Raw genomic sequence first — 27839 nt, forward strand, 5'->3', positions numbered from 1 at the left:
ACTTACAGCCAATCATATCAACGATACACAATGACGTATTCAGAGCCTGTAGGGAGCAGCGTGAACACTTCCTGTTTATGAAGGGAAAATCATGTAGCGCAAGTTTTGTTGTATTTTCAAAGTGAACTTGCCTTCCGATTCATTTAGCACACAATCTACTGCTGCTTTGAACGGTTGCTGCACCTCTGTGGCCGCCATGCTGGATGTAAACAGAGTTGCTCTACGGTCATCATTGTCTTGAGCCCGCCTCCCTGTTCTGTGATTGGTTCCCTATCTCAGGCAAAAATTTTGTCTTGGTGGCCATGCTAACTTTCTGAGCAAAGTGGAATGTTGCTGGAAAGAGAGCATGGGTTTACCCAGGCTAGTAAAGTACTACTAAAGAACTATTTAAGTTAAGTACTTGAGTGAATGTACTGGTAAGTAGTTCATTAACACGCTCTTGTTACATTTTTAAAATGTGGAGAAAGAAAAAAGACAATCAGGATAATGTTCAGATTAAGTTAAAGCTTAGTATTAAGCATCAAAACCAAATATAAGGTGAACGTCCTCAACAAGTGTGTATGGGTGTGTGATGGATGTATGTTGCTACCTCAGCCAGCAGGGTGGAGATGATGTGCAGTGGAGCCTGGTGGATGGACTCATCCTGCAGTGGAGAGGTCAGAGCCATGTCCACCAGCGCTCTGATCTCCTTCAGCACCACGTCCCAGCGGCTGGGGTTGTTCAGGACCTTACGGTACTTGTAGATCTTTTTCTATAGGAAACACAATGCAATGCAACAAGATGAAAGCATACTGTACACACAGTTAATGTTTGTGAAGAATCAGAGCTCTGTAAAGTCTATTTATTATGACACCTTCATGTGTATACATATGGTATGGGCACTGCTTTCAACATGACATGATTGCTTGAGAAACAATGTTGAGTGTGGAGGAAAAATGGAAGAAACCACAATTGTGAACTCTATCACTACTTCAAGCATACTTCCTTGTATAGCTGTATTTAGCTCAGTGAGCACAAAATGGCTCTGGCACTGACAGGTTTAAAGGTCTGGTCCTCATAAAGGCCTAAAGAGTTATAAATGTGTCAGACAGTCAGACTGAGACGATTTGTAATAAAACAAAATAATAGTTTTGGTATTTCAACATGATCATCCTGCAATAAACATCAGTGTGTGGAAAACTATAAAGTTTAAAAGAAGGAACAATAATGCTGAAATACAATACATAAACAAGAGTGGTGGGGGCGGGTAGGGGTTAATGGCCTCAGCATGAGCTGATTAAACAAATCAATTAATAGTTAAAGACAAACAGTAACCTTACCTTCCACTGCAGGGAGTGAAACCACTGGTCCCTTAAGTAGCTGTTTGCAGCCTGCAGCCAAAGAGAGAGAGACATACATACATTGTTCAGTCATTTACTTGTGGTTACTTAGTCATGTACATCATAAAAGTCTTTAATCTGTGTAAAAAAGGATAAACATTACATTTTTGTGACAATACAAGTCAAGATTAAAATGACTAATATGGTTGTAGTCACTTTCCACCGTCATAGTTATCAAGTCATTTTGATGACTTTGATTTTATTTCTTGAGGTCTTGGCATTAAGAGTTGCAGACAATAAGACATCAGCAGAGCTTGCCTCATAAAGCAGCCCCCCCATCTCTGACTACATCCGGTTACTCACAAACACAAAGGGAAGTTTACTGGTAAACAGCCCCATGACAATCAGATGTGAAGGTTTGATATTAGTCATAAGTTAAAAAGTGCTGTTACCAGATGCAAAGAAACAAAATGTGTTATTACCCAACTTGATAAAGAAACACAACAACAGAATGTGTGGCTGGACATTAAAGAGTCATTGTAAACATTAAAGCCTCACTAAAGAATATATATATATACATATATACATATACACACACACACACATATATATATATATATATATATATACATATATATATATATATATATATATATACACGGGAGCGTATATACGGGAGTGCCTTGGTAGCTGAGTGATTAAGCATGCCACATAAAGTCAGCGTCCACGGTTGGATTCTGGGAAAGGACCTTTGCTGCAGGTCAATCCCCTCTCTTTCTCTACATGTTTCGTGTCAGCCTGTATTCCACCCACTGTTAAAAAAGGCAAAAAGCCCCAAAATTAAATGTTAAAAAAAAGAGAATGTTAACGGGTCATTTAATTATGTGTAATGTGTATGTGGGCACCCGTAGTGATGAATATGTCAGAATTGTTACTGAGTCTGGAGTTTCCGCATCTTTCTGCTCAGTGTTTTGGTTTTACAGTTTTGTTCACCCTCACAGCTCTCATCAAGCAGCTGCAGATAGCTTTGTGTTTATTTGAAAAAACTATGACAAACCAGCTGTGCACTACCTATCCAGCACCAAATAGCACACTGACAAAGTTAGAAACTAGCTGGTGAACATTGTGGAGCTTTGAGCAGCTAAAGAGAAAGATGTGTTGGTGGAGGCTAAAATGAGAGTGAATCTTAACCTTAAGTTCCATAAGTGGACATGTTGCTTCCTTTCTGACACATGAGTAAACTAGCAATTCTTTGCTGATATGTCTATGTCTATAATAGCTTTATAAAACAATGTTAGTGTTGTGTTTACAGCTTGTTCTGCTGCGTCCAAGTAGCCACAAAAAATGACTAATGTAGCAGGGCAACAAAGATGTACCTTTAAGTTTACTCCAAGCTGCCTCTTGTTGTACTAATCTTATACAGTGACAGTAAGAAACACCCAGTGCCTCCTCAATTCATTTCCAGCCAAGCCAGACATATCCACATTAGACATGAGATATGTGGATGTAGCCACGTGCACATTTTACTGATGGTAAAATTGGCGCATAAAGCCATTAGCTGTACAGAGCAATCAGCAGTAAATGCACATCTGACAGTCTTGTAATTGTTCTCTTTGACCACAGCAACTGAAATGATCACTTCAAACACTAACATAAATTATATTATCAGTTTAACATCGATTGACAGGTTCCTCACTTTTGCATCAACTCTGACAGACTGTCTTTTTTATAGTTTAGTATAGTGTGAATTTCATTGGAGGCTAATCTTTTTCATTAGCCAAGCCAGGTTTCCAGTCATTAATATTCATATAATATTTGAGAGGTTTTAGACAGAAGAGTAGAGGCGAGATGGAAAAAAATGTTTGAAAATATTAACCCTAACGCTAACCCAGTTGTAGTAAATTGTAAAATGAATTGACAACGGCAGATGGACATAAAGAAAATGAACAGTCTTCAGAACAGAAACAGAAAGAGAAAATAATGCTGCCATTCTTTCCTTTCTGCTTCCTGTGTGTTTGTACTTTTTACCACCCGTCCTGTACTGTTTGTGAACAGTAAAAGAATTGATCACCAGCAAAACAAAGTGTAATGACTTTAAGGTCAGACCAGTTAAGGTGCTGTGTGTATTTAGAGGAAGAAATGGACCATGTTATAGACTGAGAAGGAACAGTGTGTTCAGAACAGTATGTACTGTTTTAAATGAGATAGCAGATACAAGATTTATTCCTATGTGATACTATGAAGGAATTTTAACTGTTTTGGGATGAATTTCTTATAGGTGTGTCACTTATAGTCTGCTCTACATGTTCCTATAACTTCTGCTGGCAAGTCAGAAAATTAATTATTAAATCTGAATTCTGCCATTTGAGAGAGAGACCTGTACTTATTAACCAACTGAAAGTCTATGCAGTTATAAATAGCTGAGAAGAAGTGACGTCAATAACCCACCATTTAAAAATTTGTAATAAAGCTACTCCTGACTCTGGAGTTGATTCATAAACATCTGTCTTACGAGAAAATATTGCATACGTCATTCCTTGCTTACATGCAAAATGACAAGTTTCAACAAATAATGATGCAGCAATTCAGACGGGAATACATGATGATGACCCAGCCCACATTCATCAAAGTCATACCCACAGGAAACATACAGAGCCGAATGGAACAATATTTCCTCAGTGATTTAATCATATTTAATCAGCGACTGTTTGTTTTTTTGTTTGTTTTTAATCCCACCTCTTTGTACACTAATGCAATATGAGCAGCACAGTATGTTGTCAGATTGGGGTTTCAGTCTCCACTTTTTGGGGTGTTCAGGTTGACCTGTTATCTTGATCTTTTAACCCTTATCAATCTTCAGTTTTTCATGACATTTAAATCATTTTATAATTTTCCCTGTGCTTTCTGATCGCTGGAAAAGTAGACCAGGTTTTCCAATTTTCCACAAATATTGCAGGAACCTTGACTGATCTTGGCTTGTGGATAGAAACCAGTGGAGCATTTCCTCAAAGCACAAACTGAAGCTGTTTGGCAGTGGTCCAAACAGCTGGCAGCAGGCATAAGCAAACACATCTGAGGAGGTGGGTATACACTGTTGACCCCCAACGCCCATAATGGGTTGAATTGTGTATATCAGAGGTAAATGGGCTAATGGGTAACAGTACCAAATGTGGTGGCTGAATGGCTCTGGTTAATGTGGAGAAGATTTTTTTCCCAGGAATTCAGAGCAGTCTCTCAAGAGTTCAGCAGGTACATGAAGGTAACTGTTCTGAGTCTTTAACATTAAAGCCATCAAATTATACATATTAATCAACATATTCTTGATCATGTAATATAATGCTGGAAGATGAATATCCACAAAATTCACAAGAAATCTATTTGTGGAAAAATACATCCCAACAGGGAGCAATCCAGACCAAAATTCCCACAACAATGATACATTTAAAATCTAATCATGTATCACAGGCATTGGCCAAATAGTTACAGTACCAGTTATCAGTCAGGACTCCACTTTGTCCCAAGACATTTAATCTGTTTATACAACTGGGTTTAGAAGTTTTCATGGTCCATGATACACTGTCTGCCAAAGCTTAGAGTTTAGTGAACTGATGCCCCCTGCATTAAGACCAGATTACACTGGCTGATTCAGGCAGGATCATGTGCTCATGTCCTTTGTACTGCTGCTGTTGCTCTGCTGATCCAAACAGTGCGATGAGAAACATATGCCATAAAATTTTAACTTATAACATTTTTGTCATCAACCGTGAAGGATTCTGTAATGTGAAAGGATTGCTCATCTTTATTATTAACACCCAAGTCATATACAGTAGCATACAGCCGTGTCTAAAGGTTAACAGCTATTAAAGCTAAAAACTTTAAACCACTATTCATTTAATATTTTGGTTTCAAATTAATGTTTGTACCTCACAGCTCATACTTCCCCCCACATAAAATCAGGCTTTTCGTCAAGTAAAATGAATGTAAGCTAACGTTATCTACCAGTGAGTTATTAAACAGCAGCGAGCGGTAAACAGCTAGGTGGAGAATTAAAGTTAGCAACTATTTTTCCAAAGATAGTGAAGACCACAACGAAGCTAACAGGAATTTGAATATTAGAGTTTTATTACTTGAGGGGAAATAAAAACAAGTCAGCTGGGATTGTATGTTGCTTCTCACTTGCTGGACGAATAAGTCGGCCATATTTTTTGCTAACATGTTAACCAGAACAGCTTTATAAACCAGTGTATTCAGAACACCATGGACAATGGGAAAGTGCGCATGAGGCTGAAGTCACAGGTGTACTTAATTAACTCAGCTTGCTAATTAGTCACTTGACCCATGTCTGGTGTGTTTTCCCCCCAATTTTTGTGTAACCACGAGACAGCATTTAAGTAAATAAAGGTTTCTACATTTTTTCTAAATATCTGGGTCATGTATTTTTTTTTGGAATGTCTAAATTGGGAATTGTAAATACTTAATCAGAAGAATCACTTGAAAAATTCCCATACCTGTGCCAATAAAAACTGCATTAGGTTTGGATACCAACACTGGTGCATTCCTATGCTGGGAATATGGTAAACCTTTTGTAATTTAAAATACTTTCTTGGCCATTGAGGAGCTTAAAATTATATATTTAAATCAGTAATATGTCAGCGAGCCCTGTTAATAATTCACACTGCATTACATTCATCCCATTCACACCACATTGATTGATGGGTTGGAGAACTTTGTTTGTAGCTATAACCTGTGAAAACACCCGTTTACAGTTTTGTTTTCAAGCATGTTACTCCATCCTGTATGAACAACTGTCTGGATGTGTCCTACTTTGAACAGTAAAATGATTTGATAAAATGTATTAGGTATGTAGCCACTGGCTCATTGTGAAGCATTACCTGCAGCAGGACGGTGCCACCAGGGAAACTGAGCTGGACACAGTACTTTGGAGCATTGTCCCATGAAAGGAGCTGCAGGTCCTCTATGGAGCTGTAGGACAATGATGTCTCCATGTAACCAGTGGGCTGCAGAGGAGAGAGAAAAGCAAGAGGATATTAGTCTGTCACTGTCTAACATTTACAGTACATACTGTCTATTTAAACAGAGCCGGAGGAGAAAACTGCATTTATTTTTACTGGCAGTCAGCTGGAAAGACAAAAAGAAACATATCCTGAGCTAACCTGCCCTGGGTAAACACACAGTCAAACAAAACCTCCAAATACAGCAGAACGGCAAACGCTGTTATACAGTAGACAGAGTTGTCTTTATCAGATGTGGTGACATTTGATGTAGTTCCAAGTCAATAGTCATTGAATACTGAAACAAAGTGGAAAATCAATTTAGCAAAAGCCATTAATCACACAAATACACAAACATCACCTAGAAAGACATTGTTCGTGTGGCTTCAAGCAAACACACACACACACACACACACACACACACACATACAGAAAGATCAGTTTGGCATGTGTGCAGAACTGGGATCCCAGTCTCACCATTGTGAGAGCTGGAAGCAGATGCAACTGAGTAACAGGCCACAACCTGTTTGCTAGTCTCAAAATGATTACAGAAATGCTGACAAATTACCACAAGTTTCCGGACTCAGGAACAGAAGAGTCTTTAGAGAGAAAAGGGGGGGCGGGGGGGGGGGGGGGGGGGGGTGGTGAGTGGGGGGAATCTAAACAGATAAAAATAACGAGGCCGAATGAAAGCCACAAGGAAACTGAGCCCAAGCTTGTATATCTTCTAACCCCAGGGAGAGGTTTGAAAAGAAATTTTTAATGTGTCTATAATAAGACATGTATCTGTCAGAAATGTAGAAATTGCAGTAAATGAATCACCAGCTGATTTCCCAGACATCAGCGTCACTGCATGACTTACTACCAATTATTGTTGATGGGCAACTAACTGTATATCCACACAAATAGGGCCTGCAGACGTCATCTGGAGTGGCTTTAGCTGCACTCTAATTAGGCAGCAACTATTCAATTTTGCTGAGGCTAATGTTTTCTCTCTGTTGAACTTTTTATAGAAAAGAAACTCTGAACAGCTGAGTTGATGTAGAAGTTTCAACTGTTTGTGGCCGTCAAGGTCTGACCGCCGACAGTAACATAAAGTATTACCAGGGGCTGAATTCTTTGGTAAAAAAAAAAAAAAAAAAAGTAGGCCTATTTCAGAAAATCTTTGAATCTGTCTTCCAATTCTCAGTATAATTCAACACCAAGTAACAGATAAAATCAATATCCTGTCAGTGAACCTCAAAGGCAGCTCATTTGAAACAGTGCAAGTGAAATATTTAAAATGCAAAATAAAGTGCTGCTGGCCGGATGTGTGATGAAAGGGCTCATTCAGAGTGAAACTGGGAAAGAATATAAAAGAGGAACCTATATGCTAAGTCTGAGTTAGTGTTCTGATTATCAGTTTTTAAATGTAGCTAATTTACATGCTCAATATTTAAGAGAGCGTACTGTTTTTACTCTTACATCAGTTATTACATGTACTTCATGTTTAAAGACACCGTTTGACGTTAGGAAATTCGTTATTTAAATAAACATTAGCTTAGACGGCTAGCTTAGCTTACATGGTTAGCTTAGAATAAAGACTGGAAGCAGGTGGAAACGGCTAGCCAGGCTCTGTCCAAAGTTTAAAAATCTGCCTACCAGTACCTCTAAAGCTCATTGCTTTTAAAAGCACACAAACAAATATGTAAAAATCACAAGTTGTGGTTTTGATGTGTTCATTTTGTAACAATCTCTTAGTTACAACCAGCCAGGCTCAGTTTATAGATATATGTGATGACATACTCCTCTGTACATTGTAGGCTACGCAAAAAGTAAAGTTTAAATATAATACATACAATTATTTGGTTTATTGGGGTGTTGTTCATCAGAGAACTAGCTTATGTTTGTGTATGTATGTTTATGGAACAAGGAGGAATATGGTAGTCTTTCATTGTTAACATATTTAATCGATTTTTGAACCCCTTTTCAGGATAACTAATCTGGGGGGCTGTGTTGAAAATGTTTTGTAACTTTCTGAAACATTTTGGTCCAACACCATGGGTGACTTCAAGGAAATATGTGTGCTATTATCCCTATTTGTGCAATTCATTGTCTTGAGTATAGAAAGAATGCAAGAAAGTGTCATGGAGAGAGATCTGGTAGGCAGTGTTATCACTATGAGGTGGCTATGATGACAGGATTTTTGCTGCGCCTTTGAGTGTAGTCATTCACAACAGGTTGGATGACATATTATATGAACACAAAGCCATTATCTGTAGCTGTTTGTTTAACTAAATATGTGAAATGGGAGGAGATCCAGATGAAGATAAAATTGGTTAAAAATGGCTATATGACAAAATATATCAAAGGTGTTGAAACAATGTAAATCTATAGTATCCATCACATCAGAGGTAGACATCCAAAACATGACTTTCATTATAATGTGAATGAACTGACATTGTCAAGCTGTAGTCAGTGTCTGAGAGAAACAGGCCTCTAAAGACTGCTCTGGTATCACTCCACTGCCTCCCTGCTTCTCTCTTCTTCTGCTGCTGCTGCTTTCAGACAGATAAACAGCCTGTCTCTGGCCTCCTCCAGCACACAGATACATACACACAGAGCCCCGGCTCCACTCAACACAAACACATCTCAGTAGTTACATGGAAGCAGCGGCACACGGCCTGCTTTCGTCCTGGCTTCCCTCTGCAGCGGAGTCAAGCAGACAGGTGGTTCTCTTTGCATCCATCTCGTTCTCCATAGAGCAAACAGGCAGCTCTCTCTCTGCTCCTCCTCCCGCCCTGCTAAAGAACAAACATGCTATTCCTTTATTTACACCTCCCTCTTCAGCTGATAGAGCGAGTTGGCTCTTCTGGCTCACCCCCTCCTACACACACACACACACACACACACACACACACACACACACACACACACACACACACACACACACACACACACACACACACACACACACACACACACACACACACACACACACACACACACACAATCCCTGTAGTGAAACTACACACATACAGGATTTTCATTACAGACGACATCCACGGCAAATATTGGTTCTGGGCGAGATGTCTCATTTCCTTGGAAGAGTAAACGTCAGTCCGTGTCCCTGTCTGTCTGTCTTTCTGTCTGCAAAATAGGGTTTTTTGCTTGAACTGAACCCACCACATCACACACACACACACACACATATATACACACATACACACACACACATATACACATATACACACACACACATACACACAACACATGTCAACACTAATAACAAGACAAAATGCAAAACTGAGGAGGGGAATATTGAAATTGTGCGGTGAGGGAGGAGATAAATGGCGTTGTGTTTTTCAAATAGGCAGAGCCAGAGAAGAATGGAGACAAACAGAAGGGGCTTCAATTTTCTGATAACCAGCCGAGGTTACCATAGATACTCCATCCTGCACAAGAGCATGCAGTGATTGCCTGACTCCCTCTACCTTCCCCTCTATCTCTCTCTCGTATCCTCTGTCTTTCTTTCTTTCTTTTTTTCTTGCTATCTTTCTTTCTCATTTTCCTTGCACTCCCAGCCCTCTCTTTTTCTCATTCTGTGTCTTTCTGTTCTCCTTTTCATGGTTGGAGGAGGGTTGGAGGAGGCTACAGCTCCTCTTGTCTCCTCTCCTCACTGCTGTGTTGCCATAGAAACAAGGGGATGGAGATGTATGTTATGTTTTTTTTTTCTTTTGGTTTCCAGGGAGAAGCAGATAGGGAACAATGTTGTGAAGGAAGAAAGAACAAAAGAAAGCAAGAAAAAACAATGTAAGAATGCAACATTTATGAATATTATTAGAGTAAGGATAGTCTAGGTAAAAATATTGACTATAGATCTAAGACTAGTTTCATGGTTTCATCTAAGTGTTGGAAGATTTTTCTAGGTCCATGGAATACATATACAGTAATAATAATGTAATAATTATATTGTATACAATAATATACAATAATACATATAATTCTTCATTTGAAGTGAAAACATAAAAATCTGAAGGACCTAAAAGTGACCATTTACTGTAGATTATGTTGGTAACACTATACTTTCCCCCTATTTAGCATTATATAAAATGTAATACATGGTCTATAATACATTATAATGTAGTTATAAGAAGTCTCCTCCTATAACTACAGGAGGAGTTATAGTTAATACATTAATAAACACTTACACCTGCTAACAACTACATTATAGTGCATTATAAGCATTAACTAACTTATTATTGCAACTGTGTTTACTATACTGTCATTCATTGTCTATTTAAACAGTAGGAGGAGTTATCTTTAATACATTAATAAACACTTACACCTGCTAACATCAAGGCCTGTCACATATTGTCTCAGAAATAATCGCGATACATGATATTATTGTCATTTGAAGATTACTTCATACCACTGATATTATGATAATATAAGAGCATAATAATGAAAGAGGGCCGGGGTTGGGATTGGAGAGTGGGTGCTATGCTTCTGTATAAACAGACTGCCATTATGGTTGGGGACAGAGTAATTTACCTTTAATTCTTCTGCAGTCTCCACTCAGGACGTACACAGTGAGGAATGGAGGACACTACTTGTTTAGCCAATGTGACATGAATAGCCTCTTAGCTGCTAATGTGAAGTGTGACAATATTGAGGTAAAAAAATGATCAAGGTCATGTCCATATATAGACATGATGATGTTGATGATAATTAGGCTATTGTACCATAAGTAGGGGTGTGACGAGATCTCGTGGCACAACGATATTTCTCATCAAAGTGAATGTTGTCTCGCGAAGCTATAGGTTAATTAAGGGGCGCACCAAAAAAAAAAAAAAAAAAAAAGACCATCGGTTTTCTATCACTCATTTGCACGTCATGTCTTCTGAGCCTGAAGTAGGAGGAGGAATCTAGCTGAACTATGGAAGCCTAATGATGCCAAAAGTAAAATGAGTCACACTACCAAATTATAACACAATTTATATGTTGTTCTACTTGTGTATTTATGTCATACAGGATTTGTGCAATTTACTTTTATTTCTGTGTTTTTTTATTAGCAATATCTTATAATTTGTGATAATTGGATTCTTTATTTAATTTATATTTATATATTAGAATTGTTTCTACTGTTTATAATTTACTTACTATTAGTATTTGTGATTGTATCTAACCTTTGTATTTATGGTTGTTATTTCCATAAATACCCAAATCTATAAAATATCTATATGGGGAAACCTTTTACAGTGCTGCATACTGCATATGATAATTATATATTTAGAAAGTAGAACTGAAGTTATTCATTACAAGATGATTAGTTTGTTAGTTAAAACATTTCAATTTAATTTTTTCATATATTTCCTCATTGAAGTTTTCTTAAAAATATAGTTAAAATCTCGTCTCGATCTCGTGAACCCAATATCGTGTCTCGTCTCGTGAGCTGAGTGTATGTCACACCCCTAACCATAAGTCAATAATTATTGCGACAGACTTACTAACAACTACATTATAGTGTATTATAAGCATGTATTAACTGTTTATATACTGTTTATAAATGCTAAATAGTGAAGTGTTACCATTATAATAACTATTATGTCTACAAACATTGTTTTCCATTAATTCCACTACAGTATTTACTTTCACATCTTGTCCACTTTAATTTTGTCAAAGTTATTTGCTGAAACAATTTAATCATTCAACTTAAATATAAATCAATCCACTCCATAATTTTTTTGGTAATACATTTTCATTTATGAAGCAAAATACCACTGGTTCCTCCACATTGAGATTTGTTGACAATGAGAAAAACATAGAGTAACGTAGGCTAAGTGTTTTTATCTCCAGGTGTGGCGTGACATTGCAAAGCTAGAGGTCGTGTAAACGCAGAGTCACTGATCTGAAACCCTATCAGCTCCTTTAAACGTTCGAGTGCTGTAGGGCAGGAAGTAAAAAACTTTCTAATTGTGCCTTTGATGAGTCAAAGCAGGAAACACATTGACAGTCTGAGAGAGTGGAAACACGAAGAAATCAGAGAAAGAAAGTTCAGCAGAAGTGACAGAGGACTGAAACCACTGACTGAAACAGTCTGAGCTGTGGTGGAAACACCTATCAGGTGTTTAGTTCCTGCTGCCTGAAAAAGTCACACAGCCATTTTACAGGTCAGTGCACTCCACACACACCTGGAACACAGACAGTAATATTAGTAATAATAATAGACACAGTAATATTAGTAATAATAATAGACACAGTAATATTAGTAATAATAATAGACAGTAATATTAGTAATAAACAGTCCAGTGGAATCATCATATGTACAACACCAAACCTGACATGTAAATGAGAATTCAGAAGGCCCCTCCTTCCATCCATCGTTCTTATTTCCCTCCTCTTTCTTGTCCTTTACTTTCTTTTCTTCCTTCCTTCTTCTTTTAACTATCTGTATTCTCCTCCTTTCTTTCACATTTCCATTTAACACCTTGTTGCCAGTCTTGCCTCCTTTTCCTTCTCTTCTCATGCCTTACTTTAAGCCTTCTTTTTCTCTCTCCTTCCCTCGTTTCACACCTATTTGTATTCTTTCCTTTATTACTTATCTAATACTCCACTTCCTCTTCCCTCTCCTCTTATTTTACTCCTTCTCTCACATCCTTGTTTCTGCAGTTTCTTTTTCTCCTCTTTTCTTTTTTTACATTTTGTCTCACCTTTCATGTCTTCTTTTTTTAACTCGTCTAGTTATTATTGGACTTATCTCATCCCTACGTTTTTTCATTCTTCTTTCCTTCCTGTAATGATCTTATTCTTCCTCCACCACTTCTTCGACTCCTCTCACCTTCTTTCTCTCCTCTGCTCCCTCTTTTCTTCTCCTCTTCCTTCCTTGTTCCCCATATCCTCTTTTACTTCTATTTTCTTTCTCTTTCCTTCATTCCTGCTCTCCTGTCTTGCTTTCTTTTTTTAACTCACGTGCTTGCTCTTTTCCTTCTCCTCCCCTCTCCCTCTTTCCTGTTAATTATAATAACAAAATTACGGTAAACTCACTGAACACAACACGTGCACGAGAAACTGTGTGTAGCAAACAGAGTGTGTAGAAAAAACGAGGTCTTACACATTTAACCACATACAAAGACAGAGAGACTGTGGACACTGAATGAAGCTTTGTTCACATGAAAGCTCTGTGGTCTCCTGCAGCCACCGTGTTCACTAGCATCACACAGACAGAAAAAAATCCCACAATGCTCCTGTTGAAGACCGACAGCAAGTGGATAAGAGGGCATTTGAGTGCGCATTTCTTCCCGTTCCTGTCATCAAGCAAACATTATCATTTCACATCCTGTGTTCCCCCCGGTTTCATATTTACCAATAATCACACAACAGTGGCTCCAAAACAAAAGGACATTCAGCGGTGACCCAGATTGGAAAGGGTAACCGAGGTGATGCGATAGCTCAGTTTGTTAAAAGGACCCTCGCTGTGACAAACAGACTGATCACTTTAAACATGTGATGTGCTCTGTTTAAGCACTTATTCACACAGCACAACTTGTGCAAAAAGCTGCTGGACTCTCGTGTGACATCAGCGGACATTTAAGAGTCACTTCCCTGAATGATAAGCTGCTCTACTTCTCCATTTGTGAAGGAAGAACCACACTGAGTCTCGTAAACTTGGAGGACGCAAACGCACTGCTGACCTGCTGACAGCGTGAGCACTCTGTGGTTTGACAGTGTTGCTTTCTGTATAATTGAGTTCTAAGAAACTTTTCAAGCCACGAGTTCAAGTTAATTCTAAATAACATGAGAACGTCATTTGAAAACACGTGACATGACCGCTGAAACAAAACAAAACAGAAACAAACTAGCTCAGGAATTGATTGGTTGACAATTTCACCAATTGTTTAGCATTTTTTAAAGTAAAAGTTTGCTTCTGACTTCCATGGCCAGATGGAAGAGGGTCCCCAGGCAAAACTTGAACCCATTGGTTTTATTTAAATACAATTTATTTGGCAAAATGCACCATGTAAATGTTGACATAAGCCTTCTCTACAAAACAAGCAGACAAGTCCGGGAAAAAAAATACAACTTTAAAAAGGTGCACTATGGAATTTTAGACCCCTAGTGGCCAAGAATGTAGCAACGCACCTACAACTAGCAGAAATTAATTTTAAAAAATGAAGATTTTGGAGTGTCCTGAGCCAGAAACTCCAAAAATTCATAGGATGTGATGTGTCAACAAACAACCGGTAAATCGACACAACAAAAACTGAGATATCCGAACAGAAACACTCTGTAGGTATTAGCTACAGGTAATGTGATGGCTAGCTGCCGCCGTAGACCACAGCACATTTCACAATTAAACATTGCTGCAGACATAACTTAACCCTTTTGTATTTGCTGTCAATTGTCCAAAGGTGGTAATAAGCACAAATTTCACAACAAAACCACGGCGTATTGTTCCCCAGCCACAGCACGATGCTTCATGGCCACAGCATCTTGTTTCCCGGCCACAGCTCACTGGGCGTACCGGCACTGAGTGAACCACAGCCACAACGCAACAGCAGCCTCTGTATGTGTGTTTGCATGTGACCATACAGCAGCAGGGAGGAAGATGGCATCACCTGTAATACTGTTGCACTACGAGCATGCGTATGAGAATACAAGCAAATTTGATGTGCTACCTGACTTACTGCTAATTTTAACATTAATACTGACCCTTTATGCAGTCCCTCAGTTCAGCCTCTGTCTCTAAGAGGGAGACGTAGCTCCTTTGTCTTTAAGGCCTCCATCCAAATGAGCCCACTTTCTTCCTGCTTTACTGCTTCAAATTTAAAGTCACATAAGAAGAATTTATAGGATTTGCCACATCTTCCACTGAATTAGCGGAGCTTTGTTCAGTGTTAGTTTTTAAACTAATCTACATAACAAGATTTGGATATATTTGGAGCTAAAGGTCCCCTTTATTAAAGAGAGGCCACACTTTGAAGTGTCCATCTTTTACTCACTACTGTTGTGACGTTAGATAGCATACTGAAGATATGGAACTGATACGCAGAACTGAAATTAAAATATTTGAATGATTCCTTTGTGGTTTGATTTTCTAGAAATGGTTGTAATTATATATACTTGTTTACAAAAACACTCCAAAGGGTACAGTTAAAACCATATAATTTTAGTTGATAGTGAGCTTTAATGGTACACATGACCAAACAATCAATCAACAACAACAATTTATCAAATAATAAACACTACATCAGTCCTAAATATGAAGTCTCTTGGGCCCTATATGTGGCTTTGACTACTGTTCATTGAAAATAAACTATATGAAGACATCATTTTAGGCTCTGTTAACTTCTGATGGGCATTTGTCATATTTTTGAAGACCCTATGCTTATTTGTTTACCCAAATCCATTTTATTTAAAGGACCAGTGTGTAGGATTTAGTGGCATCGAGCAGTGAGGTTGACTGAACTGAATCCCCCCCCCCCTTCCCTGCAGCAAGCTGGTTTGTTTGAGGATTGTGAATTCAATAGTTTTCTCATCGTCTTTGTAATCTTTACCTACACAAGGTGGAATGTGATTGATGCAGTGTCTGTAGGCTTGGTAAGCGAATTACTACAAGCTTATTCATTAAAAAGCAAGAAGCAAAGGAGTGAATACTTGGCAACAGTACAGAGTGACATGAGCGCATACTAAAGATACAACAACCGCTGCGACAACTCACCCCAACAACCAAACAGTAACTGCTACCATGATAAAAAACAACCCAAAGATGGCAACAGTGAAAAACAAGAGACAACCGCCACAACTAAATCAACAGCAACAATGTGGTGACCGCTACAACAACAATCACACCAATAAACAAAAACCACATCAACAACTAAACAGCATGAAGAAATATAGGTCCAGTGACAACAAAACCACCAACACAATAACAACGGGTGCAGCAGCAGCAGCAGCAGTAACATCAGCTCCTGGCAGCTCAGTCCACCACTTAAGACAGCAAAGGGGAGTGTAACAGCTGGAAAATTGGAAGTAGCTCCACAGTAAGATCCAAATATAACGTTAACCCAAACAAAACTATAAATCAGTTTCTGAAGAAACCTCGCGTGTCCAGATCCGATTATCAGGCAAGGTTACAATGGAAAATAAGCCTATAAATTGTGCTGCTGTGGGTCAGGCTATTCCTTATAGTAACAGGTCAACATTCAGTATTGTGATTCATGGCAGATGTGCAAAAACAAACCTAGCCTATATATAATATTGTATCATTTTATATTAAAAAACTAAAACCTATACTTGACATTCTAAAACCCCAAAGACTGAAAGAACACTTGTGCTGAGAAAAACATATATCCAAGAAGAGCTCATACTAATAATCAAACAAAGATGTTAAAGCGCTGAGATACTGAGGATAGCCTCAAAGACTGTTTTGCATCAGCCAGCTTGCACGCACATTTCATTGATACAGATTTATAAATAGCTGTTTTGCATTTTAACCATTCAGCATCAGCCTATGGATTCTATCACACTGGGCATTCATGTCTCTGCATTTTAAAAGAAAAACAAAAAAAGATTGTATGAGACACGACTTAAATTAAGTTTTTAAAGTAAAGTTTAGAGTCTGACTTGGCCGGTCTGACATTTAGAGGGAGGCTGCTCAAAGTTACCCCACAGTTCCACTTCTCATTGTGGTCTGGCAAGGCACACAGATGAATGAGCTCAAGACGTCATTTCAAGTGGGCTGGACAAAAACATTATTGACACTTCTCTTTTTCAATCAGACATCTGCTTTACAACATCTGGTTTAAAAAATATCACCTACTGAGCTGTCATTCATCATTGGCTCTAATTTCAATGCTTAAAAAACATGTCAGCTGTACTGAAGTCATTTTTTTTTGCCACGTAGACAGTGTAGCTTCTTAAATAGTAATGAGGCGTATAATTACTGGGCCTTTATGTCAGAGATAGGTATTAGTTCCTCATTTATCTGTTTTTTTTAAAGCATATTTTATCACATTTTAAAAAGACAGTTCCATATTTCCTGAACTGCTCCTGTTCTAATTTGCTGTTTGCTTTTGATGACAACTTCCTGTTTACCTCGAAAAATGTCACTTTTACCACTGTTGCTTTATTTTATTTTTCTACCAATTAATGGCAGTTGGTTCCACTATGTCATTTTTTGGTCTGTGTTAAGTTACTGAGAATAAAACTCAACTGCTTCCTGCACAGATAGGCCCTTCAAACAGCTCAAAAGGGCATAACCCCACCCTTTCTTGATAGGCTTTTAATATGACTGTCAATCTGTAGGAAGTATTGAGTATTCATCAACAGTATCTTAACAACGAACTAAAAATGGCAAAGTAGAAATGTATTTTAAATTGTTGTTAAAAAAGTTGCTTGCTGTGCATAAAGTTATATCTCTGAGCTATGAACGGGATCAGCTGAGGTCACTGTTGATGACTAATATTGTAGCCTCCGCCAAAGGTAATGACAGATTGCTTTAAATGGAAGCCAATTCGACTAGACCAGTGTTGACTTTATGTGCTTGTTTTAATGTGACACATATGATGAACTTTCTCACAATCTAGCTCTACATCCTGCTCAATACCACATGCTGAAGACAATTTAACCTAACCATCCTTCATCTTGCCGCCCTCTCATTTACTAACTCGTGCCTACCTCCACCCTTGTTCTCTTCTTCTGCACGTATTTTTTTGTTGTTGTTATCTTTGAACAGTTTCTTATTGTTCTGATGCCTGTGCACAAAAACAGCAGTAAAAGGCTTATAATATTTTTTTTCCTTCTAGACTTCATAGGCTATGACTTATTGCTTTCCAAGTTATCTAACGTTAGCTCCTGTGCTACACTACAGCTACTGCTAATGGAAAAAACTATCTTTCAGTACAATTGTAATGTGTTGTGTTACTAGCATGTGTAGTTTATTCTGTGGTCTGTTTTACTCTCATTTGGGTTTAATCCTTATTCTAACTTTCCACTTTCTTCTTTTTTATTTACTTTGACTCCCATGAAATACATAAGCTATATTATAAGAAAAGAATGGTTCAATGGCATAGCTAATACATGATAGTTTGCAAATATGAATTTGTCAATTTTTTAAGTAAAGGAGAAACTGTTAGCTTAACCTAGCATAAACACTTGCTAACTTGGTTGTGTCCAAAGGTATCGTTCTATTAGCCACTCTAAATGACATGATGTATCTTGTTTGTTTAATCTTCACAAAAAAAACCAAAGTGTAAAAATGACTGCCAAGCAATAGTTACCTCCCTGTAAAACCACAACATATTGTTTTTACAAGACTGTTGATATAACTTGTTTGAGCTTTACAGGTGCTGGTAGGCAAATATTGTAACCTTTGAACAGAGCTATGCTGCCTTTAGTCTCTATGCTAAGCTAAGCTAAATCGCTCGGTATCGTCTGAACATCACAGTAAACAGGAGCAAACACAAACCAGTTGATAGCATTGGGTGACCAATATAACATTTAATTAATAAAAAGTCAATGTGTTTCCTTGCCACCATACATACAGCTATACCTAAAGCACTGAATCATGCAAACTAGTAGACACCGTGTGACAATGAAACTCTAAATGCTAAAAAAAACAATTTTATACTAAAAGGTGTGAAAAGTTAGAATTTTCCATTCATAAAATGTGATGTTAAACAGCGCCCAGCTCTAGAAGAGGTATGTGTGTGTGACTTCCCGCTGCCCTGGCTGAACATGGCCTTTTACAGCACAGTTTAAAAACAACCCATGGTTTCCCTGAAAGACTAAAAACAGTCACACATACAGAATGACCGCTACAGAGCTACAGTCTCTGTCCATCCTCGCATACTCTTGTTTGGTTTCTCTGCTTTCTTTCAGATTATTCATCACTTGTGGACATACATAACAAAGCAGAATGAGAGGAACAAGTCCAATTCCAATCTTTTCTAAATATCATAAATCAATATGGCAGAGAGCGCTATCATTCCCGACTATAACTCAAATCTTTGCCTAATGGCTGCATTGTTCAAACAAAACTGGGAGGATCCAGTATTTGAATGTGAACATGTACTGCAGCCTGTCCTGGAGGCCTGCCCAGAGCCTTTCTGAGCCATGTGTGTGTTTATATATGTGTATGTGTGTGTGTGTGTGTGTCTGTGTGTGTGCATATGTGTGAGCTCACAGGTTGTAGCCACTGCTTGTCATTTCCCTTCCCCTTTTTTTTGCTGTAAACCAATACCACAAAAAAAAATCTAGCAGCATTACTCGTCCTGCTTCTGTTTTAAAGAGCAGCTGACGTACTGCATGATCAGCTGATCTGAATGCATAGCTACTTTCTTCACAACCTCCTTTGGTTCTGCTTCAAGAAAGACACACACTCTCTTTATTGTTCTGGAGGAGATTTTTTCCTATTCCTGAGAATTAAATTGTATTTTTTGAGGATAATCCAATCTATATTTTTTGCATTTAGTCTAATGTTTATAGACACAATAATGTTTTCTGTCTGAAGATAAAAATGCAAATACAGATTATGAGGGAACTTTTTTGCCTTGAGAAGAGTTTCTTCATACAGCCCATAACCAATCAAATTGTTCTGTTCAGGCCTAGTTTAGAGATGGTTCAGATTAGAATTATGGTCTTGCTTGAGGTTGAGGCCTACTCAAAGAGAACAGGCTTGTATGATGCATTATCCAACCACATCAAGAAAACACTGCATATACTCTATATACTTTTTAAAAATAGAAGTGGGGGAGTTATGACAGCTGAGCTGTAAGGCCACACATGCAGATAAAAAAGTGGTAGGTTGTCTTTTACAATGAGCACTTTAAGTGAGATGATGTCAAGATTAAACTTAATCAATTTAATACACTCTGAAGTGTTGCTGTTATAGCCAGGTGTGGTCCAGTGGCTAATATTAGCAAAAGCTCCTTTTTATGCAGTGGAGGGGAGAAAACTACTTTTTACCTGTGGGAATCAGCACAGTCGAAACTTTCTCACCTCTCCTACATCCTGCAGCTGGTCACCTTTTGAGTTTTGTTGAGCAGCATCAGCATATGTATTAATGCTCAGTGTACAATGACTTAAGGGGGGGGGGGGTAGGGTTAGGGTTAGTGATCAGGGTCATGTCCATGTAGATAGATAGACATGATTATGTTAATGTATGATAAGTTGATAATTATTGTGACAGGCCTAATAATTTTTATTTTAAACTGTAGATAAACAACAAAATAATAACCATTCCATGTTGGAAAAGAGTGTTGGATGAAGTAAGGAATTTGTCTAGTCCTATCACTTTTTAAAAACTAACAATACTTTTTTTTTAAAAAGCCAAAAAACGGTCAAATAACAAAATAGAATAAAGACAACTAGAATAAAGAAACATAAAAAATACTTATATAGTTTGGTGCTGAAAAGAGCAATGTAGAAAAGCAGTGGAAACAGTTGATTTATGCCATGTCTTTACACAAGTGTTAAAAGGCTGAAAAATGCATTTAAGAAAAATTGTTGTCTGTTATCTTATCTCTCTTTCTTCTACACACTTAAGCCAAAAATTCACATGAATTTAATTAATAAAAAACACATTGTCAGTGTTGTCATTTGACCAAATATGGATAATTCCTCCAAAAAAGTAGGCCTTTAAAATGTTTTTTAAAAACTGACGTCTGATTTTAATGTGATCCATTTAAACAATCTTAACTCTGTAAATGACACCTTGGGCTTCAAATACAGCGGAAAACCACTTGGTGTTGATGGTGTAAAGATGTCGCCTTAAATAGCCTGTGCATGCCTAATAAAAGAAATGCAAGAAGTGCACGTTGTTTTGCCATAAACTTTGAAAACGATTCAATCTGATAGTCCAGATGGATATCTGTAAACACTGTAAAAAAAAAAAAAGGTAAAGTCCACTCCTTATCACCCACTGGGAGCTCAAACACACGTGCACTTCCTACGTCATGTTCAATCTTGAGCCAAAACTAAGAATTTACTTACAGCACTTTGTAAGTTATGTAAGCTTATAAGAAGTCTACTACTTTTTTTAACTAAAAAAGGTAGATGTGGCAAACCTTTATAACACCTCTGGCTATTATTAAGTGTGACACAGAGGATAACACCAAGACTCTGACAAGAAAAAGCCCCATTATTAAAATAGACTGACGAGTGTGCTTACGTAACAGTCAGACACTTCAGACTGCATACATGACCAGAAGACACTCAAGACTCCCTGATTGATTTCTAAAAGGATCCGCGTCTCTCGCCTTGCTGCCTGTAATGAGCCCCCCCTCAAGCTCGCAGCGCAACCAGATTCCTTTCATCTTGGGCCTTTTGTGAGCAAGTCGCAACACAGGAAGTGCTTTTGCTTGCACTAGCGCCCTTCTTACGCAAATGTGATGTAGGTTAGGTTTCTGACTACAGTCGTGGCAGGTCTGTCAAAGGAAAGAGAATTGAGTCACTGCCGACTCCTCCTGTTGCCCAGTGAGATTGCTCTCTTTCTTAGTGTCTCATAGACACACACACACACACACACACACACACACACACACACACACACACACACACACTCTCTATGTACATTTAGAAAAACAAACTCATTTTTAGAGAATAAAGCTGTGACCTTTAACATGTGAAGTTCTCTGTAAATAAGGTATAAAGAAAGAAACATAAAACTAATTTCAATATAGATACAAAGTCACTTTTTATACTATTTTAAAAATACAACTAAATTCTTTTACAGGAATTAACTTTTTTTTTTTTAAAGGGCTTATTTGCTATTTGGCAACAACATGCTCCTTTAACCTAAACATGGGATTCATGTGATTTCTGTTACTGAAACTAATGAAACCCTCTTGGCAGCAATGCTCAGCTTCACAAAGCTCTTTTCTCTCAATCATCTCAATTATTTGCTGTGCGTGGGGATGTTGTTGGAGACACACAGTCAACGCTCTTTGCCTCTTTTATTGGAAGGAGTCTCTCTTTGGAAGAGAGTGGAGCAAATGGATCAGCATTGTTCTTCTGCCCACATAACGGCCCCTGTTCCACACCGAGCACAACAACTCCACTCAGGAAATGCACATTCATGCTTCACCCTGAATTAAAAAAAAACCCTCTTCCTCATATTTCAGCCTTTACAAAGCGAAGAATATACGACATCGTTGACAAGTCAACTTGCAGACACATGATCGCTGGGTACGGGGTGTCAGGGCGCACGCACAAATGCACGAGTCGAGAGAATTTGTGGATAAATCAGCCACATGACTAGATTCAAAACAAAAGAATTAGCCTCATTCTTTGCACCGCTGGCTTGTATACTGATTCAGTTTCATGACACAAATACAAAGGACAGAAAGCTAAATTACAAGACTATGAGCAACTTTCATTTTTCATTCTGTGTGTGTATAAAATGTACAATAGCTGACAAACAGACATTCAGCTGATGGCTTAAAAGCATTGAGGTGCACTGTTACCTTACAGGTCAACCACACTTCCATTAGCCCCTGAAGGATTTTACAGGGTAATTTATGAGATGTCAGCCAGTCTCCAGCAGTCAGTGACTGTTAGTATTTGGCTCTTTGAAACAAGTACAATAAAGCAGCTAACATAAGCATGTGAGATCCTTGAAAAAGGACAATATAGCAGAAGGCACCAAAAGTTCAATTTACAGAATGCCTTTGATAGTAGACTTCTTGTAGTCTGGTTTTCCAGGGCTTTCAACTCTACTGTTCACTTAAAGACCTAGTAGTGGTCCTTTAGGTAATTATTGTATTTATTTCCAATGAACATTCATGCTAAATTCTTCAAGATACTGAGTTAGAAATCAAGTACATGCTGCATTTTTGGGCTGCATAATTTTCATATCTATAAATGTTCATTTCTGCCTTTTCAGTTTTATTTAGAGTAAATCGATGGTGTAGTTAACAGAAAAAATAAGCTTTAACAAAAGAAAATTCCAGGAAAAATACACCCTACATTGTGTGACTGACAAAGAGATCTGTGGAAGTGGCAACACAAGAACCGCAGTGATGAGTGTTTGAGGGCCAAAAAATGCACATGACACTTTCCATGAATTCTGGCTTTAGATATGTAGCAATAAGTTTTGCCTAATCCCTGCTTCCAAAGACATGGTTCCTGGCTGTCTCTGAGGGCCGCTGTTGACTGGCCAAAGTTCGAAGGCTGCCCCTGTTTCAACCACAATCAATACAGGATCACGGATACTTAGTGGAGCTCACAGCACACCATTTAACATATAGGAAATGAGACCAGAGCATTACTTTTATATTGTGACCCAAAAAGCAAGTAGTTACCTCACTGGAAATGAATTGGAACTGGAGATCTCACTAATACCTCTGTAAATTGCCAGTCACAATAATGTATGTTGAAATATTAGCACAAATCCTGTTATCAAAGAAAGGCACCAACACCCATCATCTTACTTGGACTACATCATACTTGTAAAACAACTGAGATTGTGTCATTTTTGACAAAAGAAAACATGTTTCTCAACCACATTTACAGGAAACGTCAGGGTAGAACAGCCTTGTCAACGTGATGTTTTTGGTTCGGAAAATTGTCATTTTAAAAGGAGGTGGCCCTTGAAATGGGACACAGCTTGTGAAAGCCAAATAACATTAAGCCACAACCATTACTGGCAAACGCTTAATCACTTCCAATAATTTCTTTTAACCAGTTACAATCAGCTCGTTTTGGCAGCAAAAAGGCAAGTGATATTTCCCTTGCCAAAAAATCTCTCTGAAAAAACTTAATCTCTATTGCAACAGTTTCCAGACGTGTTCCAAGTGAGAGATGCTATTGCTAAAGTAACTGACAACCAAACTGCAGTAGATTTGCTTCAAGTAAGGGATGCTATTGCTAACATTACCGACAACCAAACTACAGAAGACTTACTCCAAGTGACAGACGCTACTGCTAACGTAACCCAACTATACAAATAAATAAGCTCTATGTAAATGTAAGCTAGGCTACTTATTCAGTCCCAAAGACTTGACAGTATATATCAAGACACATTTGTCACACCTTCTTGCTTCAAACAAGCCTTTATATTGGATGTTTAGAGGAGGTGTGTGTGCTCATTCAACACCATACTAAACTGTTACTTAGCTGGAAGTAGTGACCCACTGGTCATAAAGCTACAAAGTTAATAAACAGGTTGTTTTGTATGGGTGTGTGCTTTGATAAACTGATGAGATGACATACAATCGATTAGAAGGAATTACGTTGCTAAAAAATAAAGCAATAAAACTAAGCCTGCTTGTTAACAAACAGGAACTACAGGCACAGAATCAGCCATCAGGCAGTTTTACAATAGGACAGTGTATGCTAACGAGCTAACATGGAGCCCCTGGGTTTAATGAACGACTGAGGATGATTGTATGAATTATTAGCCTGTCTTATCCTGGAAGAATCTATCAAAAACGTCATACATTCCTTTAAATAACATATTGTGGATTCGTTAGGCAGTGTGTTATTTAAATCGCAAGAAGAAAGCTGCCATGATATAATGCTTTATGATCAATTATTATCTAGACAAGCATGCTTCATAGATTAATTGATTCATAATAAATATTGTTTTGGTGCGTCACCAACTTGTATGATCGAGTTACACCCACAACAACAGGCTAGTGTATACAGTCAATCAACAGTATATGTAGCCAGTGTGCTGGTGGAAAATGAAAAGAAGGGTCACCAGTCAGCGATTAGCATGTAGAGAGCAACATAAACAGAACAGCACAAATTAATCCCATAAAAGGTTGTGATGTGTGGTGTGTATCAGCTTTATTTTGACCCCCATAAACCAGCTCTGGTGGTGGGATTCACCCTCAGCTACATCCATAAGTCTGTTCTGCAATCATAACAGTCTTCAAGACATTGCACACTGCAGTGGGCGATTCAGCACCCTCCTCTATAGCGTGGGTGTGATAGGCAGACATCCAAAAAGCCTCTAACAAGGTGTGTTGATAAAACAGCGGGCCTGGCTTTGTAGAAAATGTCAGAAGAGTTGATAAAAAACAGAAGGGGAAATAAAGGCTTTTATTATTTCGGCATTATTCTGCTGAATTACAAACAATTACGACTGATTACCACAGACATGTTTATTGTTACAAGGTGTCTATGTCTTCTCCAGACTGGAGAAATATGAGCGTATGATTTCCTAGAAATATATAAATATTTTTGTTATTGTGCTTGTTTGGATCCTTGCACGGTGATATTTATGATGACAGATAGGCCTGATCTGCTGAGTAGGAGCAGCAGAGGGAAATATCCTCCATTTAGTCATACCACCAATGCTACACTGACCTGTAAGGTGATCAGAATAACATTACAATCATACATATATTACAGAAGATGGCACATTATCAGAGTGTATTTACTCTTCCACTCCACCCTGCACTTCTGAAAACAACACATAAACACCAGTTTGTTGAAGGGGTGCAGACTGCTGAGGTATAGGGGCACTCAGCTGGTTTCATATTACACCCATAACAGGCCCCTCAGACCCCCCACTGGTGGGTTTTCTTCCCTGAGACTAAGAAGAGAAGTTCTTTGTTTTAAATAATTTAGAATTTAGAAGTTTAGACTTGCTTAACACCCCCCCACCCCACCCCCCAAGAAACACACACTTGATGAACCTTCAAGGAGGGGGCTTTGCGTTGCGTTACCCTTTGCACAACACTGTGAGAACAAGGAGGCTGCTAGTCACAGGTAGAGTGAGGTGTGTGCTGTAGGGGAAGTGATGGAGGGATGTGTGGGTGGAAGAGAGCGGCCTAGAGACAGAGTTGACGATATTATCAGCAGAAGGGGCCGTGAAGCAGTGACACGCTGCTTTCTTGTAAACTGCGTCAACAGACTGTGCGTAATCTCAGTGAGTGTCTGCTGCGTCCAGACAAGAAAAGACAAACACCAAAGCTGCCTGTGGAATGTGAAACGCAGCATATTATGTAGTCTCTCTCTCTTTCTCTCTCTCATACACACACACACACACACACACACACACACACACACACACACACACACACACACACAAACAAACTGGAGGCGAGAAAGCTACTCACGGTGGCCGAGGTCAGGCTGCTGTCTGTGAGCGTGAGATGGTGCGGCTCCCATCTCCGCAGGAACTTGGAGGTGAGGATCTTGCTGAGGAAGGTGCGGGGGTGTTTGACCACGCACACCTGGATGTCCCCTTCGTGGAGCAGCTTGTAGCGCATCCCGCTGCTGCTGCAGTGGTGCAGGGACCTCTTGCACGGCCCTGCGCCCAGCTTGGTGTTATTATTCCCTTCCGACATCTCCCCCAGCAGAGGCTTGTTCTCCTCGCACTGATAAAACTGGTTGTTGTGCAGCTCGCTGCCCCCTCCGCCACCGCTGCTGTTGAAATCCATAGTTCAGTAATCCCAACAGTTTATTGTTTCCAAATGTTACTTTTCGGGGAGGGGAGGGTGAACGCGTAGCAAGGATACACGAATCCTACATGTATATAAAAAAAATTGAAATGTCTGAGGTCGCTCTGATCGAGCAGGAGAGGGGGTACCTACCTACCTACCGCTATAACACGACCTCAATGACTGTAGACACGGCCCAAACAGCCGCAGATATGCCACCAAACAGTGTCTTATAGCAGGATATCCACACAATGGAAGGTTTTTAAGATACAGTGCAAATAATCCACCATTTTCCTCCCCGCACAATGCCCCATGAATTGTCTCCACGGTGCGCGTCTCGCCTCCCCCCCACCACCACCAACGAGCTATTCAATATGTTAGGGCCATGGCCTTATCCATTCCGTCCGCCCCGGTGCCAAACACAATAATCCACAGCGAGGAACGCATGAGAAGAACGAGAGAAAAGGGAGAAATATCCAATGGCGGTGTCTTTAGGCTCCTCCGTGGGGTTTTGTGGTCATTACAGGCTCACTGGCACGGTTTCCTTTTATTCAGTCTTTTCCCCCTATCTTGGTCTAAAGGAGCCAGCACTCTCCGACAGAGCTGTGCCGATTGGTCCCCGCTCGTTCATGTGATACCGGACTGACGTCAATGGGGAGGCGAGCGGATGAGCCGTGTGTCTTTTGCGCCTGACTGTCTGCCGAGGGCGCACGCTCACCCACCTCTTCTGCTCACCCCTTCCACCTCACCTCCTCCTCCTCCCCCAGCGCAGAAAAATGAAGGGGGGGGGGGGTGGGTATGGGAGGGCGAATCCCAACTTCCCACCCCCCGCCCCACCACCCCGCCTCTTTCACTGGAAATGATGTGGGCTGTCAGCATCCACATCATTTTCCATGGAAGAAGCGTAGAAGAGATGATTTAATGGCGCTGTTGCATCAATATGAGCTGTTTAAGAGGGAAGCAGTGGAGACTTGGTGTCAATTCACGACTAGGAAGTTTACCAGTCTAACATAAATATGGGGAACCTTGTATGAGAAGCTGTTCTTTTTCAATAATTTTCTTTGAATTGTTCAGTTAGGGGCGTAGCATTGAGGTCGAGGGTCGCCCAACCTACCCCTCACCAAAGTTTGACCAAA

General features: G+C 39.1%; 1 protein-coding gene across 1 annotated transcript in view; it reads right to left on the reverse strand.

The window, feature by feature from the left end:
- Window positions 1–27299, reverse strand: part of cmip (c-Maf inducing protein) — a 48853-nt gene extending 21554 nt beyond the window's left edge. Inside the window, exons 1-4 of the mRNA XM_053318621.1 lie at window positions 26380–27299; window positions 6212–6337; window positions 1320–1370; window positions 590–751 (exon numbers count right to left, since the gene is read on the reverse strand). Coding sequence (XP_053174596.1) covers window positions 590–751; window positions 1320–1370; window positions 6212–6337; window positions 26380–26703 — 663 coding nt within the window. The 5' untranslated portion in view covers window positions 26704–27299. The remainder of the gene's footprint in view (window positions 1–589; window positions 752–1319; window positions 1371–6211; window positions 6338–26379) is intronic.
- Between the last annotated feature and the right edge of the window lie 540 nt (window positions 27300–27839).

Source organism: Scomber japonicus, chromosome 5 (assembly GCF_027409825.1).
Source record: "Scomber japonicus isolate fScoJap1 chromosome 5, fScoJap1.pri, whole genome shotgun sequence".
NCBI lineage: Eukaryota > Metazoa > Chordata > Actinopteri > Scombriformes > Scombridae > Scomber > Scomber japonicus.